The sequence below is a fragment of the Cyprinus carpio genome, chromosome A12 (assembly GCF_018340385.1).
Source record: "Cyprinus carpio isolate SPL01 chromosome A12, ASM1834038v1, whole genome shotgun sequence".
Lineage (NCBI taxonomy): Eukaryota > Metazoa > Chordata > Actinopteri > Cypriniformes > Cyprinidae > Cyprinus > Cyprinus carpio.
In genome coordinates, this window is record NC_056583.1 from 2,251,928 (window position 1) to 2,270,480 (window position 18,553).

Below are 18,553 nucleotides of genomic sequence, written 5' to 3' on the forward strand. Positions count from 1 at the left end.
AGATATAAATTATACTTTAAAGGATATTAACATAGAAAACATTATTTCATATTGTAATAACATTTTGGCAAATTACTGTTTTTTTCTGTATTTTTGATCAAATAAATGCAGGCCTGATGAGCATAAGAGCCTTTTTTAAAAAAACATTACAAGTCTTACTGACCCCAAACTTTCGAACGGTAGTGTGTATATATATATATATATAAAAAAACATTACAAGTCTTACTGACCCCAAACTTTTGATATGTATTTTTTTTTTTTTTATATATATTATTATTTTTTGTGTAAAACTTGTATATTCAGTTAAATTAACAGCATTTAAAAAATAAAATAAAATAAAAAGGATCAGTCAAAATCACAAATTGCGAGAGTATTGTTCATTTATTTTATGATTGTAATTATTTTGGTTGTAAAATTATTTTGGTGTGATTTTTTTTTTTTTTTTTTTGTCAAACAAAGTATTAATATTGAATTGCAACTTAAAGAAAATTAGGTGTTTTTTTATGAGTATACTGTTGACTTCACAGTTTGGTATATTGTGAATTTACTCATTATAAAATGTACATGGGCAGTGAAAAAAAATAATTTTACTCATTTCAAAATAGAAATAGGTCACTACCTGTATAACTTAAAAGAAACAAGAAATGACAAAGCCAAAATAACTGTAAGTTACTTTAAACCCTTAAATCTATTCTTTGAATAATTTGTAATAATTTGTATTTGTTTACAGATGTGTGTTTTATTTTTTTCTTATTCATTTTTTTTAAGCATTTGTTTTAATTCAGTTTTAATGCTATTGCCCTTCTGTTCTTCGTTCTAAAAACTGCAATAAAAAAAAAAGAAAAAGAAAAAAAAAAGAATCGCGATTTGTTAACCGGTTCTTTGAGAAGATTCGATTCAAAAGAATGATTCATCCACGAAATGGACGTCAGGCCTTCAAACCAAAATATTATATTTTGTGATATGTGGTAAAGAAAAGGTAAAAAATCTCCAAAATGTAAATAAAATTAAAAATAAAATGCACACGACACATGGCTTACTGTATAAATAATGTTTTTGAAAGTGCATTCTGGAATAATGTTGACGCGCCGTTTTGTGAACGTTTCACGTTAGGTCAACACCCTAGCAACTAGCCAGAACGCCATAGCAACCTCTTCCACGCGGGGTTCTATCATAGACAGTAAAAGAAAGGGTTCTATCCACTGATCTATATATGTTCTATATTATAGATCAGTGGTTCTATCGTTTTTATATCGGTCATTCGAGCGCGTGGTGGCGCTGTGGGCGGATCCTCTCATCCGGGACATCAGGCGGATGACGTCAAGGCGCCGAAATAAACAACAGCGATAACAGACCACAATAACGAACGCGGTGTTATTTTCAGAAATAATAACACATTGATGCGTTTTATTATCCAGCGCAGCTGTTTATAACAGTAAGTCAGTGTGGAAACAACTGTAAGCTATCACCCGCCCCTTCATTTCCCTTCTTTATAAAATAATCACATCGACCGTTTCTGAATGATGCTAAGAGACTGCGCGCGACCAGTCCGGAACTGATTTATCGTGACACACACATCTGAGTTCGACTCGTGTTTGAGTATGAAATCGTTAGTTTGCAGTTAGCATGCAGCACGTCTTGTTTTCCCGCAGGTTTGCAGCAAGATGCAGGCGGCAGAGGACGCGCAGGGGTCGCTCGCGGAGCGCGTGGAGTCTCTGGGAGTGAGTGAACGGGAGAAAACCGCGGGAGAAGAGAAAACAGAAGAGACAACTGAAGCCCCAAAAGAGACTATAACAGAGGATTACGCGAGTATGCACACCACATTTGTCTTTTGCATTCTTTATTAATGTAGCTTGGAGTATCATGTACATGGTCTCACCACAGTGTTTTTAGAAGGTGTACTAGTCTAAATGCACATCAGGATTAAAGTGTCATTCACACTCCTCTGAAAGATGCAGAAGGAGACAAAGAACCCATGAATGCGGAGGAGCAGAGAGAGGGAGAGATGAATGGAGGCTGTGAAGGACAGCTGCAGCAGACGGAGGAGGACTGGGAGATCCCTTACAGCGATGAGGAGATGGAGGACACGGAGAACTGGATGCCCGCGCCCGAGGAGATCAAGCGGCTGTATGAGATTCTGGCTAAAGGAGAGATGCTGGAGCTGAAGTGGGAGCCGCTCCCACGCCGACCTCCGACCCCACCGTGCACCCCCTCACCTGAGAGAGACGGAGACGACTCGCAGGAGGCCAAAGAAGATGAGAACCAGCACAAGTGAGTCACACACACACATTTCACAAATACAGTAAAATTGTTAAATATCAGGCCTATTACAGTCTCCAGTGTCACGTGATCTTCAGAAATCATTCTGATTATCATCAAGGCTTTGGCACTTAAATATTTTGTGGATGCACTACCATTCGAAAGTTTTTTTCTAAAAGAAATAAGCACTTTTATTCAGACACATTAAATTCATCAAAAATTGACAGTAAAAACGTTTATGTTGTTGCAAAATAATTCTATTTAAAAATAAATGGTGTTTTCGACTTTCCATTCGTCAAAGAATCCTGAAAATATGAAGCATTACAACTGTTTAAAAACAGATAATAATAAGAACCATTATTAATAACTGAGCTGCAATAACTTAAAATAATTATAATAGCACGCAAATAAATGTAATAATGTAATAATGTAATATGTAAATGTAAATGTAATAATGCAAGCTAATCTGCATCTTAAAATGATTTCTGAAGATCATGTGACACTGAAGACTGGAGTAATGATGCTGAAAATACAGCTGTGCATCAAATAAATACATTGCACCTTAAAATATATTACAATTGCAAAACAGTTTTTAATAATATTTAACAATATTTTTGATCGAATAAATGCAGCCTTGATGAGCAGAAGAGACTCAAAATCTTAATTATTCCAGTATTGTGTACTGATTTGTGTAAATGAGACACCAGTATTTACTCATATACGTTTTTTAAATGAAAAATAATTATTTATGTGTTCTGCAGGGCCCTCACACCAACTGAATTTGATTTCGATGAGGAACAGACTATGGCAACTCCCAAAAACTCTTTTCTCAGTCGCCGAAGAACACCAGGTATGATCAAACATCTTTCCTCGTCTGTGGAAAATGAATAATGCTGGCCTGTGTTGATCCTTTTCTCTCTTTTCCAGGTTCCTCTGGCCGCTCGTCGGTCAAGCGTGAGGCCCGGCTGGACAAAGTGCTGTCGGACATGAAGCGGCACAGAAAAATCGAGGAGCAGATTCTAAGGACAGGTCGCGATCTTTTTAAAAGCGATAAAGCACGGGCGGGGCCTGTGGTGGAAAAGCCCTTATCACCCAACAGTCAGCGAGAGCGGGAAAAAGAGCGAGAGCGAGACAGCGACCCCAGCACTGTCTTCAGTCCCAGACAGAGGAGATACTGAGGGAAACAACAGACTGCTTGAGTGAATGCCTGGCTTTTTAGGGTTTATACCCGAAACCGTCATAATTCATCTTTTGCATTGATGCTACAAATGAGATGCTACTATTTTACTGATGATGTCTTTTTTTATTCAGACTTTTTTTTTCTATGTGAATAAATAAATGAATGCCTAGCTGCTGGTGTCCTGCTGCTGTTGTTTTTTTGTTTTAAATAGTCAAATTCTTTTCTGTTTGGGCTAGACTCCTGCAAGCTGATTTCTGCCATGGAATAAAAATACTTAAAAAGTAATTGCAATTTCTTACCTCATAATTCTAGAGAAAAAAGAAAAAAAAAAATTCTTGCAGATGTGAATTTACATTTCACAATTCAGACTTTTTTCGCAGAAATGCAAGTTTATTTCTTGCAATTGTAAGTTTTTTCTTGGAATCTTCTCAAAATTGCAAGATGTGAACATAGAATTTCAAGGAAAAAAAAACAGAATTATGAGATGTAAACTAAGAACATACAGATGGGGGAAAAACAGAATTGCACTATGAAAACTTAGAATTCTGAGGAAAAAAGAATTTTGTCAAAATTCTGAGATGTTAACTTAAAATTCTAAGGGAAAAGTCAAAATTGAAAAGAGATGTAAACTCCGATTTCTGCTATTTAAAAAAAAAAGTCAGAATTGTGAGATGTAAATTCCGAGAATAGAATTTTGTCAAAATTCTGAGATGTAGACTTTGAATTCTGAGGAAAACATTAATTGAATAGAGATGTAAACTCCAATGTCTGCTATTAAAAAAAAAGTCGGAATTGCGAGATGTAAATTCTGAGAAATTTAGAATTTCCTCAGAATTGTGAGATGTAAACTTAAGAGTTCATGGGGGAAAAAAGTCAGATTTGAGAGGTCTAAACTTGCAATTCAATGTTTATAATTTGTAATCGTGAGATATAAACTTTGCAACTGTGAGAAAAAAGTGAATTGTGAGATAAGAAGTTGAAATTACCTGCTTTATATTTCTATTCCGTGGCTTAATAGCTTCCATATAAAGCCATAGTGATGTCTGATTTGTAAGCAAATTGGTTCTGAATGATTCATTAGCAAATTGCTCTGAATTTGAATGAGTTTCAACAATCCTTATGAAGTAATTAGAAACAATCACATCCGATGTTGAAATCGGAAATCTCCCAGACGTTCTACTCAGTGCATAAACGATTCTGCGAAGGGAGAAAAGGTGGATATTAGAGTGAAGCATTTTGTGGCCTGTTAGCCTCAATTGCGTTGTCTGGGTTGAAAGCATCACCGTCTGGTGCATGCTCTCAAATTAAGAGGAATCAAGAGGACATTTGATGTGAAAATCCTGATCCGCTTTCTAAGCTGGTTTTAATTCCAGATGTCTCCGCAGAGGTCATGATGGCAGACACTGAGACTCATGCTCGACTTTATCGAGGTCTCGATTAAACCCCGTACAGCACGTTCACAAACAGACCAGGAGAAGCGACATTACAACATGCAGCATATGAGACAAGAGTATATATTTCTGCAATGAGACTGAAATACAACAGTGCTTTCATTTGTACTCATGTTAACAGGGAACAGGTTCAACAGGTTACACATGGAGAAAAAAGAAGTCAAATCAACTAAACATAATTGCCTTCCAAAACAAAACCGTCAAAAGCAGTCGTTGCCGTTCACTAGGGTTAAATAGTTTGGATTTACGCTCAATATTGGAGCACATTATAGAGGGTTCACAAGGGACAAAGACGGAATATACACATGCAAAGTCATATACCCAATTCAGCGCAATGGACATTTTGCGCCTGTTTTTTTTAAATCAGCATACACTCATTTTAAGTTTAGGTATCTTCAAAAACTTACTTTGCAATGTTATTCATTCCTGTTTGATAAGTGGTACGGTTGAACTTGCAAGCACTTGAAAGCGGTGTCATTAAATAAAACATACCAGGCCAAATTCATCTGCAAATGAATCCTTGATTTACGACTAGACAGAGATTAGATAGTTTGAGTGACCCATAACTAAACAACAAAAACCAGAGACTGACGGGCTGAAAAGAATTCAAAACCATAAATATCTTCCAACAAACCACAATAAATAACAGGAACTGTGAGACAAACGAAATGAATAAAGTGCAAATAAATTTCACATTGACTAGCCGATGTAAAGTATCACATTTGTTCGAATGGAGGAAACTCAGAAGATCAAGAATAAGAGTTTCCACGGGGATAAGGCAGCTTAATATATATTTGATCATGTCCCTTTAAAACATATGCAGGGTTTTAGGACTTGTGACTCTGTTTAAAGAGGTTATAGTAGGGATACTGTAAAGCTAACTACAAATATTGAACAATTTTGGTGGTAAAACTGCGTTTAAAGCCACCGTACGGTGGGTCACAGGTCGAATCGGAGAACATTCAAGGTAGCTACTTTCCATTACAAAATAATACATTCCTAAACCCCGAGCTGCCTCTTTTTTTCTGACAGACAGGGTTTAATTACATTTGATGGGGGTTTGTCTTTCATTTGATCCAAAGAGGCCCTTCATGGACCAGCTCTGATAGAGGAACAGTTCAGAAAAAATGAAAATGAATCATTTATTGTCATTCAAATGTCATATGTGACCCTGGAACACAAAACCAGTCATAAGTGAGATTTATACATCATCTGAAAGCTGAATAAATTAGCTTTTCTTTGATGTATGGTTTGTTAGGAGGACAATATTTGGCTGAGATACAACTATTTGAAAATCTGGAATCTGAGGGTGCAAAAAAAAAATCAAAATACTGAGAAAATTGCCTTTAAAGTTGTCCAAATGAAGTTCTTATCAATGCATATTACTAATCAAAAATTTAGTTTTGATAAATTTATGGTAGGAAATTTACAAAATATCTTCATGGAACATGATCTTTACTTAATATCCTAATGATTTTTGGCAAAAATCGATAATTTTGACCCATGTAAGTGTTTTTTTTTTTTGGCTATTGCTAAATATATACCCCAGTGACTTAAGACTGGTTTTGTGCTCCAGGGTCACATTTCTTTTTTTCTTTTTTTTTGTGAAACACAAAAGTAGACATTTGGTAAAATATCGAGCTTCTGTTTTCCATCCAAACGGACAGTGATTTATGCGCTACATCACAGTATTGTGCAGGGTTATCATAGCTTAACTGATTTAATTAAAACTAAAACCATATATATATATATATAAACATTTTTGTTACTTGAAAAAAAATTACATTAAGATAAATATTAAAAACAAATATATAAAAATAAATAAAAGAAAATATAAAAAGAAAACATAAACTTGCTTTTATTTCAGTTAGTTGCCAAAGAAATATCTCTTATATTTTAGTTTAACTTGATGTACTAAAATAAAAATTTATAACTATAGAAATAAGACAAAAACACAAAACAAAATGACTAAATATTTAACTAAAATTAAAATAAAAACAATAATAGTATCTCAGTGATACTAAATTATCACTGGTCTTACACTGGTGTACAGATCAGACTTGTATTTCTAATTTTGGAGTCATATTTAACTGTTAAATGTTATTTTAGCAAATCTCAAAATTATTATCCATTTTTCATTCTGTCTTTAGGGCTTATTTTTTTATTTATTTAGACAAAACGTTATAGAATTATACTATTGGCCTTAATTTTAATATACTTACACTACCAGGCAACAGTTCGGAGTGATTACAATTTTTTTTATGTCTCAAATGCTCACCAAGACTGCATTTATTTGATCAAAATACATGTAATTTTGTGAAATATTATTACAATTTATAATAACTGGTTTTGTTTTAAAATATTTTTAAATGTAATTTATTTCTGTGACGCAAAGCTGTATTTTTAGCATCATTTCTCCAGTCTTCAGTGTCACATCATCTTCAGAAATCATTCTAATATGCTGATTTGCCATTCAAGAAACATTTATTATCAATGTTGAAAACATTTTTTGCTGCTTAATATTTAATAGTTTTATACTATTTAATATATAAAAAAATATTAAGAGTAATATTAAAGATTTTTTTTCCAGAAAGTACAATGACCAGCATTTATTTTGAAATAGAAAACTTTTGTAACACTATAAATCTCTTTACTGTGAATTTTGATCAATTTAATGCATTTATTTTCTTGAAATTTTTATATATATGTATAGTGTAGTGAAGATGGTCCTTTTATGGAGGTTTTTTTTTTTATGTTGGAACAAAATAAATCGCCATCCACTTTCATAGAACGGAAAAGAGCAGCTCAGACATTCTGCCTAACATCTCAAATCTGTGTTTCACAAATAAAATAATACAGCATCTAAACGACATGAGAGTGGGTACATTTTCATTTTGGGTGTACTGTCCCTTTAAACCCAACGAGAGGCATTTCAGCTGAACTCTACAGAGACAGTCAAGCTTGAGAATGCGCTTGGGACGCCTTGGGTTGCTCTTTGTAGACCAGTGCTAAATATAATAATCGAGGACATTTCTATGAACAATGCATCTGCAACACTACAGTAATATATGCAAAGAACAGACCTCAGGCACGAAACCTCAGCCCCAGTCTGACATTCTGTGACCCTTCAAAGTGCCTCAAACAAAAAGTGCTTGTCTTGGTTCAGAAATTTTTCTCACGTGAAATATGCACTTATTGCCTCAGTTGTGATGTGACACACATCTGGCCGTTGTGTGGACACTTCCACTGATTTTTCCGGCATTTTTGCTTCCCTTGATCTACTAAAGCATGTCTTATATACGGTACACGAGCCCTGTAACTAAACATAATGCTGTGCTGTAATGCATTACAGGGCGTCTAGTCCATTTCAGTACCTCTTTAATCACTCTGTGTACTTCCTTGGCAACCTGCCCTTCTGCTCTGCCGCTTCATCATTGCATTCATCCAATCCCCTTTTTTCTTTGCTTAGTCTCATTAGCATAGTCTCCTCCCCTCAGTGCGACATTGTGGGCGTGTCCCGACCCACCATCCGTGGACTGTACCCGTTGGCAGACTGAGACAGCGGCTCGTGTCCTTCGTAGTCTGGCTTGACCGGAGCCGTGGGTTTGCGGGAGCGCGAGGAGCTGCCGGTGAACAGGCGCAGGGCCCCCCTGCAGATCAGGGAGAACCAGTAGAGCTGCGGGGCCATGAGCAGAGCCGCTCCCAGATTACACTGCCAGGGCACCGTGAAAGGAACCCGGTAGAAGGGAATAGAGGCATACCTGGACAGAACGCAGAAATTAAGAAACAAAGAAAAAATAAGTGATAATCCAAGACTTAAAAGACTGTGTTTATATAGATGGATGGATGGATGGATGATGGATAAAACAGACGGATGAAACATAGATTGACAGACAGACGGAAAGATAGATAGATAGATGGATGGATAGAAAGATGGATGGATGGATAGAAAGATGGATGGATGGATGAAACAGATTGATGGATGGATGAACATTAGAACGATAGAACAATAGATAGATAGATGGATAGATGGATGGATGGATGGATGGATGGATGGAACAGATTGATAGACAAATGGACAGATAGATAGATAGATGGATGGATTGATGGATGATAGAACGATAGAACGAAAGAAAGATAGATAGAATGATAGATAGATAGATAGATAGATAGATATAAATGGATGGATGGATGATAGAATGATAGAACGACAGAACAATAGATAGATAGATAGATAGATAGATAGATAGATAGATAGATAGATAGATAGATAGATAGAGACAGACGGACGGATGGATGGATGGATGATAGAATGAAAGAACGAAAGAATGAAAGAATGAAAGAACGATAGATAGATAGATAGATAGATAGATAGATAGATAGATAGATAGATAGATAGATAGAGACAGACGGACGGATGGATGGATGGATGGATGATAGAACGATAGAATTAAAGAACGAAAGAATGAAAGAACGATAGATAGATAGATAGATAGATAGATAGATAGATAGATAGATAGATAGATAGATAGATAGATAGATAGATAGAGACAGTCGGACGGATGGATGGATGGATGGATGATAGAACGATAGAATTAAAGAACGAAAGAATAAAAGAACGATAGACAGATTTTTTTTCTAAAATTCTACTTTTGTCTTCTGTCGAACAAAAAATGACAGTAGATGGGTTTTGAAATTCATGAGGGTGAGAAAATAATGATGAACGCTTTAAGAGAGACATACCTTCCGTAAACGTAGTAGAGATAGGGGAAGAGAAGGACTCGACAGAGGAAGAAAGTGATCAGCATAACAGCTCCATTCACTTTGTGAAGAAGTGTGTGCTGCTGCTTGTACTTAACAGCGAGAAAGAGAGAGAAAAAGACAAAGAGAGAGAATAAGCAATACAACTTGATGAAAGAAGGGAAAATGAGCCGGAAGAAAAAGAATGAGTGCGATTGATTATAAAACGCACCATTTCACACTGTCTTGAGAATAAAGGGCTCATACTCTACATTTATATTATTTCATTTTTCATTTTCTACTTCAAGGTTGACTTCTTTTTGAACACTTCATTTAATGCCATTTAGTAATATTTTACAATTCATTTAAGCATAATGATGTGGACAAAGTAATCTACACCCCGACTGTGGCATCAGTACAGGCTTTTGGAAACCTGTCAGGAAACTATCATTATGGGTGCCATCTATGACAGATAAATAGCACACTTCACCTTTAAGGAAATGCAGTGTTGGATTTGTAGCATGTAACTGATCCACATGTATGCGGTACACTCAGCAGTGAACACACATCCTCTCACTTGGCTCAGTACCAAGCTAAACTGTGTTATTCCAGATACTGGAGGCTGGTGGATATTATATCAAGTGTTAAATTTCATCTAAATTCAGGAGCTATATTGAGAGACAGCTGTGGATATGAGGCTATACATGAGGCTCTGAGAGGGTGACAGGGAAGAGCAATAAGACACATGGAACTTAATCTAACAGAACATGGTCAGCCCTAACAGATCTTTTATTAAAAGAAGTTTAAAAAGCACAGTAAGTTTTCCTAAGGAACACAAAAGAAGAAAAATGTGTTTTTGAAAAACTGGGTTTCATTGAATGGACAACAACAACAAAACCTGAAACATTATTCAAAATATCTAATTTTGTGTTAGATATAAAGTCACACTCGTGAACAAAAGTTTTAAAAGGAGTACTTTTTACGGAAATAATATGCTTTAAAATAATATACTTAAGTGTGAACTGAATGTAATGTTTTCAGACACTTTACTGCATTTTATTTACAATGAAATGAAAATGGATTATAGTTAAAATTTATAATAATTATAATTAGTTTAACTTAAGAGTGCTTTTATGACCCACTTAAGTAGGACTTAAGTACATCTTTATATGTAATTTTTTTTTAATTGTCTTTGAAATATGATTAAAGTAAACTGCCTGAGGTATTGACAAGCATTTATGGTAAATACACATATATTTGTGATGATGAAGTTGCAATTCAGTACATTTAAAATATAGTAACTTTAAATAATATTAAGTAATATTAAATAGCACTACTGTTAAAATGATAATCAAGTACATTAGTATGTTAGCCAACACATCGAAATGAGTGAACTTCTTTAAAGCATGTCAAAGGTTATCAAAACATCATGATTTAAAATGCACTTTAAAGTAAAACTTTTAATTTGACATTATTACAATGTGCACTTTTTAAGTGTACTTAAGTATGTTAAGAATCATAATCCTGAAAGTGTCTCTCTTTTTAAAAATATACTTTTAAGACTTGAAGTTCACTACAAGTGCACAAAATTAAGCACGCTTCTTTTTCATATATATGGAACATATTGACGCTTGTTTCCAACACGGAATAAAAATAAATAAATAAAAGGTAATGGTGACTTTATCTCTCACAGTTAAGCCTTTTTTTCTCATAATTGCAAGAAAAAACCTTTTAAATTTTTTATCCTGTTGCAGAATTAAGCTTTGACATAAGAACGACATTAGAGTAAATTATATAATAATTTTATTTCTTTTTTTTTCTTTAACTACCCATTTAAGTGTGTGTGTGTGTGTGTGTGTGTGTGTGTGTGTGTGTGTGTGTGTGTGTGTGTGTGTGTGTGTGTGTGTGTGTTTCCATTCCAATAACTGCATTTGCATTTATTCATGTTGTCTTTGTGAAACAGGCCAGGCTTGCATTTGTCAAGTCAGCACTTCTGTAAACACACTTTACTATGAATAATGTATTAAAGTACGACATAACTGAAGTTGTGCTTAATGTTACACACACATAGTTAAGGCTAAAGCAGAGAATGATGAATCAGGGTAAAAATACCACAGCACTCATCTAATCAATAATGAATGTACCTGGATGAGGATTTTGCCCAGACAGACGGACGGTGTGCTGAGTTCAGCCAGGAACATGACACCCTGGAAGTAATCGCCCTTTCCCTGCCTCCAGAACTGGAAGAGAACGTGATAGAGAGAGAGAGAGAGAGAGAGTAGATCTGAGTATGAACAGATTCTCTAAAATCTTGAGTTTCTGTTTTTTTAAACCGTGGCCTATTTACCACAGAGATGGGGAAGCAGACGGTGACCATGACGACGTGATGAAGGATCATGAGGAACTCTCGCCGCAGGTAGCCTCTCAGCGCCACAGCCTTGGATTTGGAGCCGTTGTCCACCTCGTGGCCTTTGACCTGGAGCTTGTACCAGTAACACAGGAACATGGCGTAGATGTCATACACAAAGTACGGCACAGCGAACAGGATGTAGGAGCTGGTCAGCCAATGCCTGAGAAAGAAACACAGAGACTGATGGGCTGAGAATCAGTAAGCAAAGCAGGTCTATAACTTTCTTTGTGGAAAAGAAGTCACATACTTTATATAAAAAAAATAAAATAAAAATAAAAAAAAAAGAGTACTTATTATGGAAATAATATATGTAAGTGTGAACTGAATGTAATGTTTAGAGACACTTACAAGCATGTTATTTGGAATGTATAATAGTTTAAATGCATATTAATGCAATTAGTTGAAATAAAGATTGTTTTTTGATGATTATTTTATTGATTATATTCTCTGCTAGTACAGATTTATTTTATTTTTTTAATCTACTCTAAGGATTTTTTTTTTTTTTCACGAGGGGGTTTCAAAACTTTGATCCCGTTTTTAAAAATGTAAAGAAAGTCGTGTATTTTCATGTACTGTATAAAGCCTTTAAATATTCAATATTATAAAAGACATGTTGCAGGCTAAATTAAATACCTTCGATTAAATTCTCATTGTACTAAAGTCAAAACAAATTCTTAAAATATTATCTGGAAAATATAAAATTTATAATCTTAGTTTTATATGTTAGATTCATCAGCTCCTCCAATTTATTTTTTTATTTATTTATTTATTTAGTATTAAATTCTGCTCCTTATTTAGTGTATATGCTGTAAAACCATTATAAAACCACTTAAATGTGGCACATTTTAGTTTTTTTTATTATATTATCAAATATATACTACCATTCAAAAGTTCAGGGTTGGCTACATTTATTTGATCAAAAATACAGTAAAAATAGTAATATTCTGAAATATAATAAATATAAATTATATTTATATAAATATAAAATTTCAAATAACTGTTTTCTATCTGAAAAGAAACATTTTTATTATTAAAAATCCTGAAAACCGGAAACATTTTTTTTTTTTTCAGGATTCATTAATGAATAGAAGGTTCAAAAGAACAGCATTTATTTAACATTTATTCCATTCTTCTATTAATTTCTTTATAAAAAAAATTTCTGACCACAAACTTTTGAATGGTGGTGTAATTAAATGAAATACCAAATAAATCAGATTATTGTTCTAATGGCTTTTTGCTGTATCATTAGTACTGAAGGTTAATGTTCATAGGATCAGCACACTAAAGCCTGGTGTTCATCTGACTGCACAAATACACCCTCATAACTCTATTTTTAAAGCCTTTATGCATTTAAAACAAACTGACTAACAAATACATCAGCAAATCAATAGGTGCACATTACATCTCTTGTGATTAGGAACAAAGAGCACCAAAACTGTTTGGATTAAGATTTGATACAAATTGATTTTATGCCAAAAAGTGATGACGGTTGCACCTACTGGTCCTCAATGATGTCCTGACAGGAAGTGGAGATGATGTAACCAGCCGTAGAAGCCATAATAGCTTGGATGGATGACACCAACCTTAAAAATATAACAATACACCAAAAGTCTCAGACCACACTGATCTTTTTATCGATCCAATGACAGTTTGAAAAGTGTGTTGTTTTCTTTCACCTGGCTGAAACAATGGCAGCATCGCCCTCATTCCACCGCAGTCCCGGGATGGATTTGAGACACTGCTTGGACAAGAGGAAAAGGCCCGGGAAAAACACAGACCCCGCCGCTAAGATGGACAACATGGTCCCTCGTGGGTGAACTCCGATATTACCGCGGTCAAAAACGCCCTCCACAGTTCTCCTGTCCGGCTCCTGCTTCTGAAACCAAACACAGCTTCAGGAACTGATGGGTTACGAATAAACAAACCAACGAATGGCGAGCAAGTAGCTATTCAAACTGGAAGAGCAATTATAAAGAACAGCCCTTATCTCAAACAAGGAAGGGAAAATGCATTCTCCTGAGTCCGAATTGTGTTGCATAAACCAAGTTATTATGTACGCCCCATATGGTACCACATGTGGCCAGTCACAAGCAACATAAGTCTAACACATGCAACCCGAGTCACATGTCACAGCCAGAATCAGAGTCAATAATATCCTGCATTTATTGCCCTGAAACACACATGCCCTTTATTAATACAATACAACCTACTGTAAATGTTTCATGATGACTGTTACTGAACACAAAGTACACAAAATGCATTTTCAATATCATACATGAACAATACACTAAATAAATGCATTATATTATAATAAATGCATTACATATATACTAAAATAGGCCTACATTACCTGTGATAATAGGCACTCTTCAAACTATTTTATGAATTTGAGGCATATATATATATATATAGCAAAGTATTAAATTAGTAAGCAGATAAAATATTGTTTAAAATATTTGTCTTTTTATTTTATCTAAATATATAATTAAAAAAAGCTAAAGAACCATTATAGAATATTTTTAATAAATTAAATTATTATTATTGTTATTATACATTAATTGCATGTGTGTGCATATAGGCCTATTACTACTGTACTATACTATACTATAATTACCATTACTATTTATGAAGTTAGTATGAAGAACATTTAGTGCAAACACACACACCCACACATATATATATATATATATATATATATATATATAGTGTATTATTACATGCATTTCTATAAATATATTAAGTATAAAATAAGTAATTAGCTATAACATTAAATTTAATTATTAAAATACAAGTTATATGAATATTAATTACAATTATGCAGAATTTGTAAAACACAGCCCCATAATACAATCATATTCACAGAATATATTTAGCACCTTATTGCAAATATATTAATAAATGTAAAAACCAACAATATTAAAAAGAACACTAATATTCGAAATATATATAAATAATAACACACAAGCATTTAATCATCACTAACGCATTTGACCTCTGCATGCAAACATGCTTCACAGTCCTCTTCATTAAAGCAGCTATTACATGAATATTTCAGACGAGCATTCGTTCACTCAAGACTCATGTACAGCTCGTAAATCAGCTGATGTAACAAATGCACGTGAATCCCGGCTCGGGGACAGGCAAAAATGCGCAATGCGCTATCATGCAATCACCAAAAAAAAAAAAGACGCAGGTTTAAGAAGATAAGTATCTCAATCTACACACAAAATGGTCGACCATTCTTTCATACAAAGCATTACGACGTGACAAACGTGCACATCGACGTTCCTCTCTCGAAATGTCACGTTATTGGTTGATGGAAGACAATGCTCGTGTGTTTGCATGACAAACGAATAACAATGGTCGGCTGCATCGTTACACACAGCTGCTGCCAAACTAACAATCACATTAAGAGACATGTTCAGAATGAGCAAATGAATGAATGAACATACGTGACGGTCAGCGGCCTGTCGACGCTCGCGCCCCCGCAGAAACAAACAGCGAAGACCGGGTGCATGTTTTGTCTACTGACATGGTTTTTGCGGTGTATTTGCAGTGTCTTTGGGGGTAAATAATTCTGTGGTAGTCGCTCCGGAGCTCAAAGATGCGATTGCCGCTTTCCGTTCAGTGCGCTCGGAGATCTCTCGGTTCAGCTCGTGCGAAACGATGCTTCAGCCACTGATAATGCGGCTTACACCGCGACTCCTCCAAAGTGGCTCGATGAAGTCCGCTCTGCTGCCTGATGTGATGCTACATTATCGATCACGCAGAGGACAGCAGCGCGCGTCTCCATCACCATCCGCACTGCTTACATTACCGGATAAATCAACCGGCTCCGGATCAATAACGCATCGCGCGAACCTCCCAAACCAGACGCAACCGGACGCAGCTGTTCTGCGGCTCCGTGGAGTGCTCGAGATCACCGTCAGACCGTGATTTCATGAAGAAAACAATGAGCGGAACGGAGAGCTCGTCCCTGTGGGATCTGCTAATTGTTTGTTAGAGGATTCAGGCAGTGCTTTGGGGAAAACGAATAAAAACGTCAGCAGCAATCCCACGAGACTAAATGTATCCAAAAGTCTTATCATATACTAATGGAAACATTTGTGTTGTTCTTTCATGCAGAGCTATCTACAGTGTGCATGAAAAGCGAGACCTCTTCAATTCTGTCACATTATTAAATGTCCTGGAATATTGATATGATACCCTTTGGTTTTGGAGTAATGTGTGATGACATCACTGCCTTTTTGGAGAAAAAGTCGGGTAACTTTAACTTTAAGTCTGAATGCATCTAATAAAAAGAAATTACTGTTTGGATATATGGATTGACCAAATGCAAACTTTTATGGAAAAAAAGCAGGGGACAGCAATTATGAATTTATTAAGAAAATGATTAGAGACTGTTGTAATAATGATTCGATTATTTGAAATTATTCAAACATTTCATAATTCACATTTAGTAGCAAACGAACCCAATCGTTTCTAAGCTCATAAAGTTTAAAAACAATTATGTCAAATTTAATATTTCAATACTCTTAATTTTTTTAAACAATTGGTATGAAATGATTGTTTCTAAATTGAACTTTTCAAATACTAATTCGAATTGTTCCAATGGAAAACTCGATTTTTCTTTAATAAGATGATGGCATCAATAGTGGAGACAGATAAAATAAAATTACAATTTCAATTTTACAGTAAATGCCAAATTAATTTATTTTGGACTTTCTTGTGAAAAACTCTAAAATAGAGAAAGTATGGCACATTTAAAAATTTCAACAGGAACTGAAAAAGGCTGATAAATCCGAATGCATACAATACGAATAAATTATACTGTCCAAACAAACTTTTATGGGAAGAAAAAAATAACACTATAAAATGTTTAATGTGATGACAAGACTCTGAACAGAAAATGCAATCCTACACCAAAATACCATATGATTTAAATACTTTTTCCTATAATTAACCAAACAGAGAAATTACAGCAAATTTATTACAAGACTAGAAAAAAGCTATAGATGTTTACATATATGCAAGCAAAACAAGACCAAATCACAGTTTAGTATGCAAATACATGTAACCATGATGACCAACATGCAATTCAGTATATTATATATATATATAAATGGACTTATAATAATATTCAATACAAGTCCATGTAAGATTTAAACCTAAATTAATATCATGTTATGATTAACAGGGTAAACCTTTTTTTTTTTTTTTTTTTTTTTTTTTTTTAAGAATCATTCATGCATGTGAAAAAAAAATAATAAAATAGGGTAAACCTTTATCCAGAATGTCTGAGGGACATCAGTGCTGCCTGGTATCAATCACTGTAACTTATCACTTGGTTGAACACGTGTTGAAACGCTGCCTATAATGAGAGACGAGTGACAGGGCACAGATATTGACTCCTGCAGTCCTGAGATTCGAACGGGCGACGTTCCAGCTTCCACATTTGATCACATCAAAGCCGCGTGAATTATTGATGCGCTTAAGATAAATTACAACACAGAGAGAGAGAGAGAGAGAGAGAGAGAGAGATTCATCTCCAGGAAGATCAGAAAGCACCGGGCTTGCTCTTGCTTTTCCTGTTTTCTCACTGACCCCGTTTAGACCCATATGGATTATTATTTTAGACGGACAAATATGATCGGGTTGAACTGGAGGTCAAGGTCAGATCCGTGCACTGAACTGTACAAACACACAAACCACGTGACCCAAGATATGATTACTCCATTTCCTTTTAATAGTCAAAATTACAAAATGATAACATGGTCTACATCATCTACAAAATAATAACATAATATCCATGATCGTGGTAAGCATCAACAATTTGTTTTGCTCTGTTTATAGACATGCATACTTTTAAGAAATATAAAAATATAAATATAAATACATCCCATTATTATTCTACTTTCCTTTTTTTTCTTTTTTTTTTTACTGGTTCATCGACTATCATTTTAATAGTGTTTGACGAATTAAATGCGCTAGATACAATAAGGCATTGAGATGCATTGCCAGAGCTGTACAGAGATTAGAGGTATTATTTCAGCTTAATGCTAAATTTAAATAAGGAACCTAAATATGATCTGAAGCTTTTAACAACAACTACATTTCTACACAGGAAGAACAAATCTCATATTAAAAATTAAGCTCGTGAATAACCAGATATACAGTACCAACACTAAACTGATCAAACAAATCACTCCAGTACAAAACCAAGAACCAAAACGAGTCTTTTTCTCCGTTGTTTTTAAACCTTGAGCTAGTAAAGAGTTTGATTTCCTCGCGTGACGCTGGGTTTTACTTAAGCGTACATCTTAAAGCCCTTCTTTAAACGCACACATTCACAACAGAAAAAAAAAAAAAAAAAAGAAAACACAATCTTCTACAAAAGAGCCTTTGCTAAAAGTCTTAGAGGAAGCAGTAACAACAGACGGCCTGCTGTTCGGAAAAAATAACACACGAGGACATATCTGAAGTAAACAGCGAAGCCTTTACACATCCTATTAG

The 18,553-nt window shown here is 34.8% G+C and overlaps 2 protein-coding genes across 5 annotated transcripts; one reads left to right on the forward strand and one right to left on the reverse strand.

Annotated features, from left to right (window-relative positions):
• The first annotated feature begins 1,274 nt into the window (after window positions 1-1,274).
• pagr1 (PAXIP1 associated glutamate-rich protein 1) lies at window positions 1,275-3,610 on the forward strand. Of its 2 annotated transcripts, none has more exons than XM_019069698.2 (5): window positions 1,275-1,435; window positions 1,653-1,809; window positions 1,953-2,271; window positions 3,021-3,109; window positions 3,187-3,610. In XM_019069698.2, exons 2-5 carry the CDS (start codon window positions 1,665-1,667, stop codon window positions 3,435-3,437), a joined length of 804 nt encoding a protein of 267 aa, XP_018925243.1. In that variant the 5' UTR covers window positions 1,275-1,435; window positions 1,653-1,664; the 3' UTR covers window positions 3,438-3,610. The 2 variants fall into 2 exon arrangements, with proteins under 2 accessions (XP_018925243.1, XP_018925246.1); XM_019069701.2 differs by having other exon boundaries at window positions 1,292-1,457.
• Window positions 3,611-7,744: 4,134 nt separating this feature from the next.
• tlcd3bb (TLC domain containing 3Bb) lies at window positions 7,745-16,503 on the reverse strand. 3 transcript variants are annotated; one of them, XM_019069690.2, is made up of 7 exons: window positions 15,493-16,503; window positions 13,717-13,910; window positions 13,540-13,623; window positions 11,978-12,200; window positions 11,775-11,870; window positions 9,634-9,743; window positions 7,745-8,651 (listed from the first exon to the last, which is right to left on the reverse strand). In XM_019069690.2, the coding sequence occupies exons 2-7, from the start codon at window positions 13,839-13,841 to the stop codon at window positions 8,384-8,386; spliced, it is 906 nt and encodes a 301-aa protein (XP_018925235.2). In that variant the 5' UTR covers window positions 13,842-13,910; window positions 15,493-16,503; the 3' UTR covers window positions 7,745-8,383. The 3 variants fall into 3 exon arrangements, with proteins under 3 accessions (XP_018925235.2, XP_018925220.2, XP_042623057.1); XM_019069675.2 differs by having other exon boundaries at window positions 13,717-13,916; window positions 15,493-16,500; XM_042767123.1 differs by lacking the exon at window positions 15,493-16,503 and adding an exon at window positions 15,083-15,471 and having other exon boundaries at window positions 13,717-13,916.
• Between the last annotated feature and the right edge of the window lie 2,050 nt (window positions 16,504-18,553).